The sequence below is a fragment of the Echinops telfairi genome, unplaced genomic scaffold, assembly GCF_000313985.2.
Source record: "Echinops telfairi isolate 266 unplaced genomic scaffold, ASM31398v2 ScPeMD7_1713;HRSCAF=2227, whole genome shotgun sequence".
NCBI classification, from domain to species: Eukaryota; Metazoa; Chordata; class Mammalia; order Afrosoricida; family Tenrecidae; genus Echinops; species Echinops telfairi.
The window spans coordinates 21,830,688-21,845,062 of record NW_022105611.1 but is presented as its reverse complement, the minus strand read 5'-3'; the positions used below and the strand labels follow the sequence as shown (position 1 = coordinate 21,845,062).

The 14,375-nt window shown below is 38.4% G+C and overlaps 1 protein-coding gene across 6 annotated transcripts in view; it reads left to right on the top strand.

Annotated features, from left to right (window-relative positions):
• Window positions 1–14,375, top strand: part of NUP98 (nucleoporin 98 and 96 precursor) — an 89,826-nt gene that overhangs the window by 67,521 nt on the left and 7,930 nt on the right. For all 6 annotated transcript variants that reach the window (XM_013006202.3, XM_045293061.1, XM_045293060.1 and 3 more), the window contains 8 exons: window positions 2,055–2,284; window positions 3,882–4,148; window positions 7,501–7,658; window positions 8,359–8,502; window positions 9,164–9,306; window positions 10,115–10,336; window positions 12,224–12,465; window positions 12,924–13,078. In XM_013006202.3, coding sequence (XP_012861656.1) covers window positions 2,055–2,284; window positions 3,882–4,148; window positions 7,501–7,658; window positions 8,359–8,502; window positions 9,164–9,306; window positions 10,115–10,336; window positions 12,224–12,465; window positions 12,924–13,078 — 1,561 coding nt within the window. The remainder of the gene's footprint in view (window positions 1–2,054; window positions 2,285–3,881; window positions 4,149–7,500; window positions 7,659–8,358; window positions 8,503–9,163; window positions 9,307–10,114; window positions 10,337–12,223; window positions 12,466–12,923; window positions 13,079–14,375) is intronic.

Here is a 14,375-nt window from a genome sequence, read left to right as displayed (position 1 = left end):
ATAAAGATAACCTACGAGCCACAGAGATAAGGTTTTTCCCCCAGGGCTGACAGCTGAGCCTTTCTCTAGAGCTGGCATTCTGAATTTGAGTTCCTCGCCTCCTAATCTATGAGAAATCAACTTCTCTGTTTATTAAACTGACCCACTGTAGTATTTCTGTTACAGCAGCACTAGATATCTTAAGATAAGTAGGTAAACGAGGGGGTACCCAAAAAAACCCGGAAACTTTCTTCCTCAAAGCTACGTATTTAAAATTTTTTTTATAAAACAACCTTATCACCTTCAAAGTACTCTCCATTACACTTAAATACATTTGTCAACTCTGCAGTTCCATTCTTGGAAACATTTTTGAAACTCATCTGTTTGGATGGGTGACAGCACCTCCCCTGTTTTTTTCCTCATCACTTCTTTGTCGTCAAATTGTTGTCCTTTCATGTCCCACTTCATTTGCGGAAACAAAAAGAAATAGCGTGGGGTGAGATATCAGGTAAGCAAGGTGCTTGAGGAAAGAGACATGCTGGTGGTTTGTTTTTTTTGTTTTTTGGGATTTTTTTTTTGCCAAAAACTGGTGCGCTGAGATGGCTGCATGAGCAGGTGCACTGTCAAGGTGGCAAAACCAGTTGCCCACTGCCACACTGTTATGCAATCTTTTTAGAACTTCTAAATAGAAAGCTTGATTAACAGTCTGACCTGGTGGAGTGAACTCCTAGTCGACATTTCGTTTGTTTGAGAAGTTGACAGACGTCCAGAACAAGGTTTCTCATCAATCAACATTTCACCTTGTTTGAAATGAAAAGAATTTACTCATACAATTGAGTTTTCCCATTGCGCTTTGTAAGCTGTGTTCAACATCACAACAGTTTCTGCCATATTTTTCCCAAGCACTATACAAAATTTCACAGCCTCATGCTGTTCTCTTAAATCGGCCATCACAAAAAACATAACTGCTTTTGGTTTGAGCGAAACTGCTTTTACAAAAAAATTCACTGTAACCAGAGAGAACCTTTCCAGGTGATGCCGGTGGGTGCTCTAACTCAGAGCGAGTTGCCGAATGCTTGCCTAGTGGGAAAAACACATACTATGAAAGCTCCACTCAGCCCAGCGCAATTCCATTTTTGGAGGAGTACCCCCTCATTTTGGTGGGAGCACCCCCTCATATATGCAAAGATGTTTTTCAAACCAAAAAACCCTCCATTTTATTACAAATATACAAAGAGTACATACAATACTTACTTAATGGTTGAACTTGAGTTTGAAGAGTAACAAAACCAAAACTAATGCTGTGATACTCCGTAGGCTTTCAACTTTTTCTTTGTGTCTGTATGTGTTTCTAAATTGGATATTTCTGATTTCTTCATGTATAAACAGTATTCTCACATTTCTTAAACCTTAGACTTGTTAGGGGGTCTTATGAACTGTTGATAATCTGTATGACGCATATTTGGAAATAAGTGTGGTAACTTTTTATTTTTACTATACTTCATCAACATGTATATATTTATTCTTTTTGTCTTGGTATACTTTATGTGCCTTGTAGATTATGTGTACATTTTTATAGTTGTATTTATTTTTTGTGTAAAATGTGTCTTCATGTTTACTTTTTACAGTTATAACACATGGTGCTATCTTTAATTCAGATTAAATGAATATGTCCAGATACTGTTTTTAATGTTGATCTTGGAAATATAAAAACCAAGAGTATCTCTTGAACTTTGAAATGTCCAAAATAAAATTTTAGGAATGATTTCTGTAATAATAGCTTTTGAATTGTGGATTTTATAGTATCTAGCGACATGGTCAAATCAGTTCTAAAACTAGATTCCTATCCTTGTCATAACATGGTCTTTAGGTTCAGAACACAGAGGTCACTATTTATTTAGTGTACAGCAGATAAGGTTCTGTGTAGTTTGATATACATCCCAAAATTTCTTGGAAATCACAGTGCAGTGTTTCACAGTCTGTTTATAGTCATAAAAGAAGCAAAGATTTGGCTATAGGGAAATTTCTAGCATCTTATCTTAATTTTCTACCATTTTCCTCATTTGCCATTATAGCCTGACTGAATCTCCATTCAAAGTTCATTTGGAAAAGCTCAGTTTGCAACAAAGGAAGCTGGATGAGGACCTGCAATTATACCAGATACCCTTAGAGCTCAAATTAAAACATAGCACTGTCCATGTGGATGAGCTGTGTCCTCTCATTGTCCCCAACCCGGGAGTTGCTGTCATTCATGACTATGCAGATTGGGCTAAGGAAGCATTAGGAGACTTATTAGAAACACAGAGTGAGTATGCACTAAGTTTATAATCATTGATGTCCCAGGATCAGGGGTAATAGTATATGTTCACAGGGCAAATTTTCTGACATGGGTGGAGTAAGTGAAGGAACGTCTGAAGTTTTAACTTTTCTGTAGTTGAAGTGGGGTGAGTAGAATTTCAACAAGAAGAAAGCACCCCTTTGTTTACAGGTATTCTTAAAGCTTTTAATATACAAGTCCTTACCCAAAAATCTGTTACCAAACAAGTCCCTTTTATTTAGAAAATTTCAACCCTTCCCAGCCCAGAAAATAAAAGAAATAAGAGAAGGCTTCAAAAAGTTATTGGACAAATAGAATTAAAAAATAATAAATTTTTCCATTCATTCCCTTTTGCTTTTCTAAATCTGCTTGTTCTAACATGTACAGCTCAGCCCCACTTTGTTTTCCCAACAGTATTGGTATCTATAATTCTTTTTCTGTCTCTGGTATTACTACCTCACTAGAGCTATTGTGGCATAATGGTTACATGTGCTGCTAGGTAATTGGGTTCTGTTCTATAGGGTTACCTCAGTGGTAGTGGGTTTACCCATGTCCTAAACTAATACTTTGATAAAGGTTTATTTTCCTAATTTGATTGTGTGTTAATTATGTTAAACAGTGTGATGTTATATTTAACCACAAATAATTCTGTAAAAGCCAAAACCCCTGTAAGGTGGAAACCTGTCAGCATGATAGTAAAGTAGAAAGTTAGAAGATGCTGTCAAGACCTGGAAAAGCGAGGCAGTCCCATTGAGTTCCGGTTCTCAGGTTTCACTGCATATTTTCAACAAACCTCCTTCATTGAAAAATGGATAGTATTTTAGAGAACCACATACCATGTTTTTGTTCATTTCTGTGAGGTTGTTCTATTGCTTCATCTTTTCAAATAAGTAGTTATCTTCTCAGTGCAGGTGTATCTTGAAGCAATAAACAGTGCCCTTTTTGTGTTAAAGAGGGGTGGACGATATGGCACAATGATAACTGAGCATGGAGTTGGACTTATTGTCTGGGTTGGAATCCTGGCTCTGCTACTTCTTGGTTACAACTTTGGTAAAGTCAGTTAACTATATACCTCAGTTTCCTCGTCTGTAAAATGAAGAAGATAACTACTACCTTATATTGTACAGAGTTGGCTTACCCTAAGTGCTTTGAACAATGTTGGTTACACTCAGTAAATGTTAGATTGTGCCCTATAATTTAAACAAACTCATGTTGACTCTTTTTTAGAGTAGTTGGCATTTCTCAAAAGCTTTGTAGATATAATTTACTCAAATTAGAGGACTTTTGGGAATTTGTTCAAAGAAGCATACAGTTTACTATGAAAGTATCAGAAAGGGATAAAAAGGGACGAGCAGTTATACGCCTAATAGGACAAAGCTACATGTGATGAAAAGACATATTCTGGGTAATCAGTGTGCTTTGTGGCTGTTGGAATATTTATTAATTTATATGTAATTTGTTCGTATATTAACTTATTTTCATATATACATACTTTAAATATATAAATATATATACACACAAGAGTAATGCCCTCACTAGAGTTATTATTCTAAGACATTGGGTGATCATATTTTCCTCCTCTCAGTTGTGAAGCACTGGAGCCTGACCTGGACGTTATGTGAAGCCCTATGGGGTCACCTGAAGGAGCTGGAGAGCCAGCTTGACGAACCTAGTGAATACATTCAGATTCTTGAGCGTCGGAGAGCTTTCTCCCGTTGGCTATCCCACACTGCTACACCTCAGATTGAGGAGGAAGTCTCTCTAACCCGAAAAGACAATCCCGTGGAGGCTGTCTTTAGCTACCTCACCGGCAAGAGGATCAGTGAGGCTTGTTGTCTGGCCCAGCAGTCAGGTACAGCATGTGGTCTTTCTCTGAACTCCTGCCTTATTTCCTACCTACTGTCCCCTGGCCATTAACTGTACATTTGCCTTTTTTCCTCTAACCTGAAAATAAAACATACAGGCTCCCAAGAAAATTGCCTGTTTCTCCAGAATAAGGGCTATGCCTTACTACTTCCATTTTTAGGATCTTAAACTTTATAATTATTTCAGTATTTTGATTTCATATACATAGAAATAGAGAGACACAAATAGAAAATACAAATAAGCAAAGTGGTAGTTTTTAAAATCCCCCAAATCTTACAACTTACTACCATGCACTGCAGGCATTTAAATATGAAGTTTATACTTAAATGGTTTCATTTGTAATATATACTATGTGTGTACTTATTACACAGGAATACATATAAATTCTTCGAAGATGGTATCCTGTTATAATCTGTTTCACGTAAAATCGTATGTGGGAGCCTTAGTGGCTTAGTGGTTATGAGTTGGGCTGCTAAATGTAAAGTGAGCAGTTCAAAACCAACAGCCATTGTGCAGGACAGTGAGTTTTCTCCTCAAATAAAATAGTATATGGTAGTGATTGTTCAACTCTCTAGTATGATTGAACTACTGGACTATATAATGTGTGAATTGTATGTCAATAAAACTTTAAAAGTGATATTATAAATGTCTTATAGATAGAATACTTGCATGCCTCGGTAGTCTATTACATAAATATATATATTAGCAAATTTATGTTTTGACATTTAGGTTTATAATTTTCGTTCAATGTAAGTAATACTCATGAGGATCTTATGTTCTCTTTGTAGTCATTTCATTCAGATATGAAGGCGTTTTATATCTGGGTAGAGCATATTTTCTTTACCCCCCACCCTTTTTTAAAGACTTCACATATGTATGCTGCTTTAGTTTTCCCTTCTACTAATTAAAGGTGATTAGTCACATACAGAGCATTCGCTAAATATTGACAGTCTAGACACAAATCCTGATACAAATATAAAGATGACTTAATGAATTACATATAATTAAATCCTTGATCAAATCATGTTTATTGGAACCTGATTTATAGGAAGCCAACTGCTTAGAGCCATCAATTGGGCTTGTATTTGGGGGGGCTTAGTCATTTTTTTTGAAGTATAAGGAACAAATTATAAGTTAGAATCAGTAATTTTATATAAATGGCGTAGTTTCATACCACTATCACCACACATTGTGCTATCATTGTTCTCATACATTTATACCATCAAAATTAGTACTTGTGATTAACTTTCCTTAAAGGTTACAAGTCATTAAAGAGGTACTGTTATGTTTCATGTTTACCAACAGGAGTACTACCTATAGGAGTGCTAAGGAATGCCAGAAGTCAAGTCCTTAAATTTGCCTCATGCAAAACTTTTTTTCCCCTCGCATTTCATTCTGACCCTAATTTAAACCTTTACATTTGCCCCAAACAGGAAGTAAAAGTATAAATTAATTGGATGTGACATTAAATATTTGAAAAGGAGCTCATCTTAAAATGCACTACCCAAGGTCAGTTGCTCAGGCCCACTGCCATTGAGTCTGTTCATCTGATAGTGACCCTGTAAGACAGAATAAAACTGCCTCTACAGGGTTCCTGAGGTTCTAAATCAGTGGTTCTCAACCCGTGGGTCGCAACCCCTTTGGGGGTCCAAAGGACCCTTTCACAGGGGTCTCCTAAGACCATCGGAAAACACATATTTCTGATGGTCTTAGGAACCCAGACACCGCTCCTCTATCCGTCTCCAGGCGGGTAAGCCCCCATAAGAGTATCAGCGTGATGGCATCATTGTGCTTACCCCATCACATACACCCCGTACAAATACAGGTGTATGTGACAGGATTGTCGCCATAATGTACTTATGCAGACCAGTCACGTGTAGAGAGCAGCTGCTGTGTTGAAAGCAGCTACTCTGTTAAAAGCAGCAGTATTGGAGGTAAAATGACACTTCATGAATTATAATTACTGGGTAAACGTAAAATCACGTACAGTAAAATCATCAACTACTGCAAAAAAAAATCTGTACCATGGGAATGTAATCTGGACACTGATTTGTCTTTTAAATTTCCTTTATATATAATTAGACATAACTATTTCACAATATATAATTACATACTGTTTTTGTGATTAATCACTATGCTTTATGTTCACTTTTTAACAATGAAAATACATCCTGTAGATCAGATATTTACATTATGATTCATAATTGCAAAATTACAGTTATGGAAGTAGCAATGAAAATAATGTTATGCTTGGGGGTCACCACAACATAAGGAACTGTATTAAAGCGTCATGGCATTAGGAAGGTTGAGAACCACTGTTCTAAATCTTTCTAGGGCCAGAAAGCCTGATCTTTCTCCTGTGGAGCAGCTGATGGGTTCAAATTGCTGGCCTTGTGGGTAGCAGCAGCCCACCACATAACTCACTATGCCACCAGGGCTCCTTTAGCAATTGTGTATGGTCATAGATAGTCAGCAAAAAAGGGTATGACTCAATGAGCTGGATTGATACTGTGGCTACAACAGTGGGCACAGCTATGACTATTCTGTTGTACATAGGTCATTATGAGTTGAAACTGACTGAACAAACCTCATAGCATCACAGAAGAAGTATAGATCGTTTGCTGAACTATCCAAGGTGGGCTTCGAAAAAGTTTGTGGAAAACATCGTTTTCTTCCATTTTTTTCATGAACTTTTAAAAGTCCTTCATATATACTACCTACTAAGGAGCCCTGGTGGTTTAGTGGTTACACATTAGGGTACAATCCACAGAGTTGGCAGTTTGAAACCACCAGCAGCTCTGTGGGAGAAAGACTGGGCTTTCTACCCCCATAAACAGTTGTAATCTCAGAAACCCACAGAGTCACTGTAAGTCAACATTGACTCGATGGCCATGAGTTTTGACTATATAGAGTCTACCTGTGTAATTTGAGGTAAACTAATTTCATATTTTCTAACCTAGCAGAGAATAGTAAATTCTTGGTCAAAAATTTGACACTGCCTGCAGGGTTCAGTCAAATGAATTAAGGCCTCGTTCCTGATAGTTACGCCATGTGAGTTTTGATGGCACACTGGTTGCACATTGGGTTGCAGCAGATTGAAACCGCTTGCTACTCTACTAGAGAAAGACGAGCTTTTCTCCTCCCATAAAGAGTTAGCGGTCTCAGAAACCCACAGAGGTCATTCTACTGTCCTATGGTGTTGCTACTACTCAGCATTGACTTAATGACAGTGAGATGAGAATGAAATCCTCAGAGTAGGAAGATGATCGTGCTCCCAAGTGTCCCCCCAAGGCTCTAAATCCTCAGTGGTCACTAAAGAGATTTTGTTTCTCTTCCAGGTGATCATCGTCTTGCCCTTCTTTTATCCCAGCTCGTAGGCAGTCAGTCAGTCAGGGAGCTGCTCACCATGCAGCTGGCAGATTGGCATCAGCTCCAAGCTGACTGCTTCATCCAGGACGAGAGACTGCGCATCTTCGCCTTGTTGGCTGGGAAACCGGTATCTTTAAAATTTTTCTTTAAAATTTAAGATCGCTTACAGTTGGAGCAGAGAATGTACTTAGTAAATCAAACACTATTATTCCTAACTAAGCAATTTATTTTTAAAATTTTAATATAGAGATTTTCAAATGATAAAGGTAGGCTATGTACACTGTAAAAATAAAATACTAGTACTCTAAAAATAAAATGCTAATTGCATAAAAATTAAAAAGTTGAAATTCACCAGATCCCATATCATACAGATTAACAATGTAAATCATTATCTGTCTTTGTAGATACATAGTCCAAGTCAATATCAACACTTGTGTCTATTTACATGTGTATATATAGAAAAGTAAAAGCGATTTTCTATATAGCGATTCTGCAAGTTTATTTGTTTTTTTTAAAAAGTCGATTATCAAGAATAAAGTAGCTGCTCAGCATTTATGCAGATGAAGTGCCCTGGTGAGCGGCACAGTTACCCACTCTGAGCTGTGTGAAGAACTTCTTATGCTCTCAGTGTCTCGTGTCTCTTTTCTCAAAGCCTGGTGGTTTATTGGTTAAAATCTGTCTTCCTGCCACAAAGGAAATACATATTTTGTATCCAGAGATCATTAACACTGGCTTCTAGATTGTTTCGACTACTACTTGAATTAATAATTTGAAGACACTGGCAGTAAGAAGGTAAATCAGAACTGTGATAATTTCATCTCTTGCAGGTGTGGCAGCTCTCAGAGCAAAAGCAAATTAACGTGTGCTCCCAGCTGGATTGGAAACGCTCCCTGGCTATCCATCTTTGGTATCTGCTTCCACCCACAGCTTCCATTTCCAGAGCCCTCAGCATGTATGAAGAAGCATTTCAGGTATGTGTCCAGTAAAGTCACATCAAAGCCCTGGTGGAAATTCTCTTTACCAGTAAAATTCTACAGGAGAGGAAACAGAAACAAAACATTAAATCACATTTCTCATAATACTTTTTACTTAACTACCTTTATTGAGAATACCACACAGTTGAAGTAGACCCAGGAAATCTGATGGCGGAAAGCCTGTGTTACTCTGACTTGGATGTGTGTGTTACTACCAGGTATATATTGTTTTGGGTTTTTTAAATCATTTTGTTGGGGACTCGTACAACTCTTATCAAACATACATACATACATACATACATTGTGTCAAGCACATTTGTTGCCACCATCATTCTTAAAACATTTTCTACTTGAGCCCTTGGTATCAGCTCCTCGTTTTTTCCCCTCCCTCACGAACCCTTGATAATTTATAAATTATTATTATTTTTTCATGTCTTACACGTTGGTGTCTCCCTTCACTCACTTTTCTGTTGTCTGTCCCCTAGGGACGGGCTTATATGTAGATCACTCCTCACCACGTGAATATTGCTAATGCACAAGATGGTCAGATAAAAGTTTTTATACTGTTTTTGTACATGTGAACTGTCAGATAATAAGATAGTCGATAGTGAGAAGTGATGTGGAAAGTGATGTTGTTTCATCAAACTCTCCTATTCAGAGCACCTCTGAGGGTGACCGATATGCCTGCTCCCCACTTCCTTCCTACCTTGAGGGCTCTGGCTGTATAGTAGAAGAGGAACAAGATTCACAGAGACCACTTCGAGATGTTTGCTTTCACCTTCTAAAACTCTACAGTGACAGGTAAACCAAAGCCAAGAATAATAGTCATTTGAGAGACTCCATAAACCTCAGCCTTCCTCATGCCGTGACCATCTAATACAGTTTTCATGTTGCGATGGCCCCCAACCTTAACATTATTTTTGTTGCTACTTCATAGCTGTTATTTGTTACTGTTATGAATCGGGCGACCCCTATCAAAGGGTTGTCGACCACCAAAGGGGTCGTGACCCACAGGCTGAGAACCCACTGCCTTTGAGAGTCTTCCTGGTTTCCCTTTTCATGTGCCACCAAATTGTTCTGAGTGTGCAGCACAAAGAGCATCAGAATTACAATTAGGTCGACATCTTAAGCCATATATGATTAGTAGCTATCGTATTGGTCAAGGGAGATTATTTCATATCATTTCATCATTCCAACATTTCCATCATTACACAGATTATGTTAGGCAGTAGTGGTTTAGTTAAAGGTGCCTTCTTGGTATTGTTAGACATTGAACTGCTAACTGCAAGGTCTACAGTTCAAACCACTTGGTAGGAAGATGATGTTGCTGTTTGCTCCCATTAAGATTTTACAGTCTCAGAAACTCCACATAAGGTTACTTTCAGTTTGAATCCACTAAGTAGTGTTAGGTTTGCTTTTTGTTGGGTTGGTCTAGAATCTAGACTCTGGATAAAATCTGTTTATTACTCAGACATTAGGAAAGTTGTTAAAAGTGCCATCACTGTCTTCTGAATCATAACCCCAGATGTTTGACCTATTGGATGCAGGCGGTCTGCTGGCTATATGAGGCATATACTTAGTAACTCTTTCACCACGTTCTCTTCTGTAGACACTATGACCTCAACCAGCTGCTAGAACCTAGAAGTATAACAGCAGACCCCTTGGACTACCGCCTAAGCTGGCACTTGTGGGAGGTGCTTCGGGCTCTTAACTACACTCATCTCTCAGAGCAGTGTGAGGGTGTTCTACAAACGAGCTATGCTGGCCAACTGGAGAGTGAGGGCCTCTGGGAGTGGGCCATTTTTGTCCTGCTGCACATTGCCAACTCAAGGTGAGTGAGAGAAAGTGGTTGAATCTAACAGGTGTAGTACAGAGCAATGCTAAAAGATTCATAGCATGCATTCTTGAATCTCCCCTTGTGATAAACTCAAGGCAATTCAAACCTCAACCTAAGCTGTTCATTCTTGTGAAGCAGAAATGACACTGATTAAGTGCTAAATTGTACTCTCTAAGTCTCTCAGTAGTCTGACAAAGGAGAAAAAATAATCTGTGATGCAGTGATTAGAGAAAAGTCTCTGTACAGACAAGATTCAAAGAGGCTTTATAAAATTCCAGTAGGAAATGTGAAGTGGAAAAGAGGGGAGTATGCCCAGTAATGACCTTAGGCGCAGATTCACTTGAATGTGGTCTAAAGAACTGTGGTGGGAGTGCCAGTTGAACTGTCTCACTGGATTCCTGGCAGTGATGTTATGGAGAGCCTCTGATTTCTCTATCTCTATCTCTCTCCCTTCCCTCTGCCCCATCCAATACCCCTCCTCAAATTTAATACTCTTCTTTTTGCCCATACAACTCTGTGATTAGATGCTAGATATTTTGCTTCTCCAGAGAACTGGAGAAATGCTTTTTTCTCCATAGCTTGAATAAGATTCAGTTGGATGATTATTTTGAATTTTAAAAATCACTGCTAGGAATTACAATAATAACTAAAATGTGTATTTATGTAGTATTTTGTTTATAAGTGCTTTTACATACACATGATATTCTATTTTAAGTATATAAATTAACTCATTTAATACTCATAATAAAGCTGAGATAGACGCCCCTACTGTCTCCATTTTACAAATGAACAATCCAAGGTTGAGAGGGATTAAATACCTTTTGCTCATAATCCCCCAACTAGTAAATGATGTGACGTTTCTAACTCAGACATCCAGAATCTGTTCTTAATCACAATGCTATTCATACTAGCTTTGATATGGAAGGAAGTTGGGTTTGGGAGGTAGACCTGCCTAAATTTTGGGTCTTCCATGTACCATTTTTGACGTGTAGGGTAAAGCATATACAACTGTATACTGATTTACTTTAGACTGGTTAAGCTTTTTTAATCTGTGGATGTTAATTCCTAATTAAAAGGTGATTGTAAAATGAAAGTACTAAAAGTGGAAAACATTTCGTACTACCTTCCCTTAAGCAGTATGTCTTTCTGCTTTCCCTTTACCAGAAAGTACAATAGCCCCAGTCTCCTATCAATCAGTGTACTTAAACACACACAGGGATGATGTCACATGGTGAGGTGAGATGGCTGTGGGATATAAAAAGCAGTTGTGATGAAATTGGGAGTTCTTAAAAAGTTCAGAAAAAGTTTGAGGTGAGGAAGAATAGTTTTGATTAAAAACTAAAAGGACTGACTGGTCCTTTAGTTCAGACAGAAAAAGAACTCTCTTTAAGGAAGTCTTAAAGATCGAAGCTAAAGAGAGAATGGATTAGGAAAATTGATAGCTTTTAAAAGGAAATGTGGACCTGGGAGAGACTTGCTGTAAAAACTATTTTTGTTATGCTGGCTATGTGGAAGAAGGGACCGGGGAAGGTTGGACGTGAACTGCGGAAGACTAGTCTGGAGCAGACTCCCTCTGCTTCAGTCCTTTGTCTTCCAGGTGGTAGCGAGGAAATGTTACAGGACAGGAAGTAAAAGAAGTGGTTCCAGTCGGCAAGAGTCTTTTCTGGCAAGTGAATAGCCTCCCTTAATGTATTTGCTTTCAGACTTGTTGACCAGAAACACATTTTTAAAATAAATGCTGTTCTGATGGCTTTTGATTACTTTCACGTGATCCACTCAGTGACCTGTGGTTTGAAAGACAGTCACAGGGCCACTCGGAACTGGCTGGACAGCCTTTTAAATAATGAAGGGATTTATTCTAACTTATCCCTGTTCTTCTAGTGTTCGAGAGAAGACTGTCCGAGAACTGCTTACCCGGCACTGCCAGCTCTCAGAGACTCCTGAATCTTGGGCTAAGGAAACGTTCCTAACCCAGAAGCTTTGTGTGCCTGCTGAGTGGATTCATGAAGCCAAAGCAGTTCGAGCACGCATGGAATCCGACAAGCACTCGGAGGCCCTCTATTTATTTAAAGCCGGGCACTGGAACTGCTGCCACAAACTTATCATCCGACACTTAGCTTCTGGTGAGTTTTTCAGGTTGGGGTCTTAATGGACCTGAATGCTTTCAACACCTGAACCTCCATCACAGGCTACAAATGCTGAGCAGTATAGGCATAGCAGACATGACTTATGGAACGTTTGTAGAAAGCTTTCTGTACCAAAAAAAGTTTAACCAGTGTGAGGGGCTAGAAGGGCAGATCTGGACAATGTTTTATAGTTATAATTTGCTAAGAATATCCCTGATGTATGCTAATTATATTAAGTTCTTAGTTTCATTCACCAATATCAGAAGTAACTGCTTGTGGACTTGAAACTAGTTCTTTGCTTTTTTCCTTGGAGAATTTTAGAGTATCTATTTATAATTTACAAGTCTTGCCCCCAGCATTTCTTTCCTTTCAGTGTTAGATTTCTGCTCTATCTTCCCTGTACTTTTTGCAACTATGTACTTGTGCACACCATGGTTAACATTGTTTTTCTTCAGATGCCATCATTAATGAAAACTATGACTACCTGAAGGGGTTCTTGGAGGACCTGGCCCCTCCAGAGCGCAGCAGCTTAATTCAGGACTGGGACACATCTGGACTTGTCTACCTGGACTACATTCGGGTCATTGAAATGCTCCACCATATCCAGCAGGTACCTAGGTTCTTTAAACAACTGATTTTCCTTTCCAGATGCTTCATAAGACCTTAACGAACTCTCACAAAACTCATTGGATGGGACACCTACTCTGCAGGAGTATTTTGGTGATGCTAATTTGATGTAGTTGTAATAAAACACAATAAACACTTTTTTATATTTATTAGGTTGTTTGCCCAGTAGACACCCCAGACTGAGGCTTCTTCATGTTCGGTCTCCTCTCCTTGTCCCGGCCCTAGTGTGAATTAGAAGCTCGGAGAGGAGAGATACAGTTAAGGTCAGAGATCTTGTGAGGATAATTGTTTCACACATAGATGTTTCAAAACTTAAGTATCAAGGTAGTTTTAATCATCATTAAAATATCCTCCATCAGTCTCAATTGTCAGAAGATGGGCCTCCAAGACACAGAGACCAAACAAAGATTAAACATGGGGTGCAAGCCTTTTGGAAGTACCTGCTACACCTTCCTTAATTTCTACCCAATCAGTTGACTGCTAAAGTACCTCACAGACCATATTTCAATTACTGTACTCACAACCCTCCTCAGACATGGGAGGTTTTCTAAAATTTAAGGTGAAAGGCAACAATGTATAGTAATTAAGAACTCAGTTTGAAGTCAGACTGTTAAAATTCCTAGTTTCCCTCAAGTACTACCCTGTTTCCCCGAAAATAAGACAGTGTCTTATATTAATTTTTGTTCCCAAAGATGTGCTAGGTCTTATTTTCAGGGGATATCTTATTTTTCCATGAAGAAGTATACGGTACACATTTATTGTTGAACCCAAAAAAAGGAAATTTATTACCTGTACACGGTACAGTAGTAGTAATCACAAACCAGCATAACCAGACAAACTGAATCCTACAGTATCAAGAATTTGTTACTATCATTATTTCCATGTACAACAATCTATGGTACATTTACTTATTTAATGACATTCATGTCATCATCTTCTGGAACATCATCATAGCAATCCAAACCCTGAGTTTCCTGGTGAATTTCTTGTGACTCCATTTCTTTCAGAATCAATGGACCAAATCTCTTATGTTTAGCAATAGCACTGTCCTTAAATGAGTACTTCTTGTCAAGGAAGCCTGCTCGTAGTGCATTTGCACTGCAACTGTCAGTGATTTTCTCCCTTGAATTCTTCTCCCCAGTCACAACCTCTTGCAGTTTAGGTTTCACAAGGTTTCCATGCTGATTTCTCTTCATTCTATTTTCAATGTAGTCATTAATTTCCATGCCCAAATTGTCCTTGAATGGCTTGTTTATTGCAATATCAAGAGTCTGGAGATA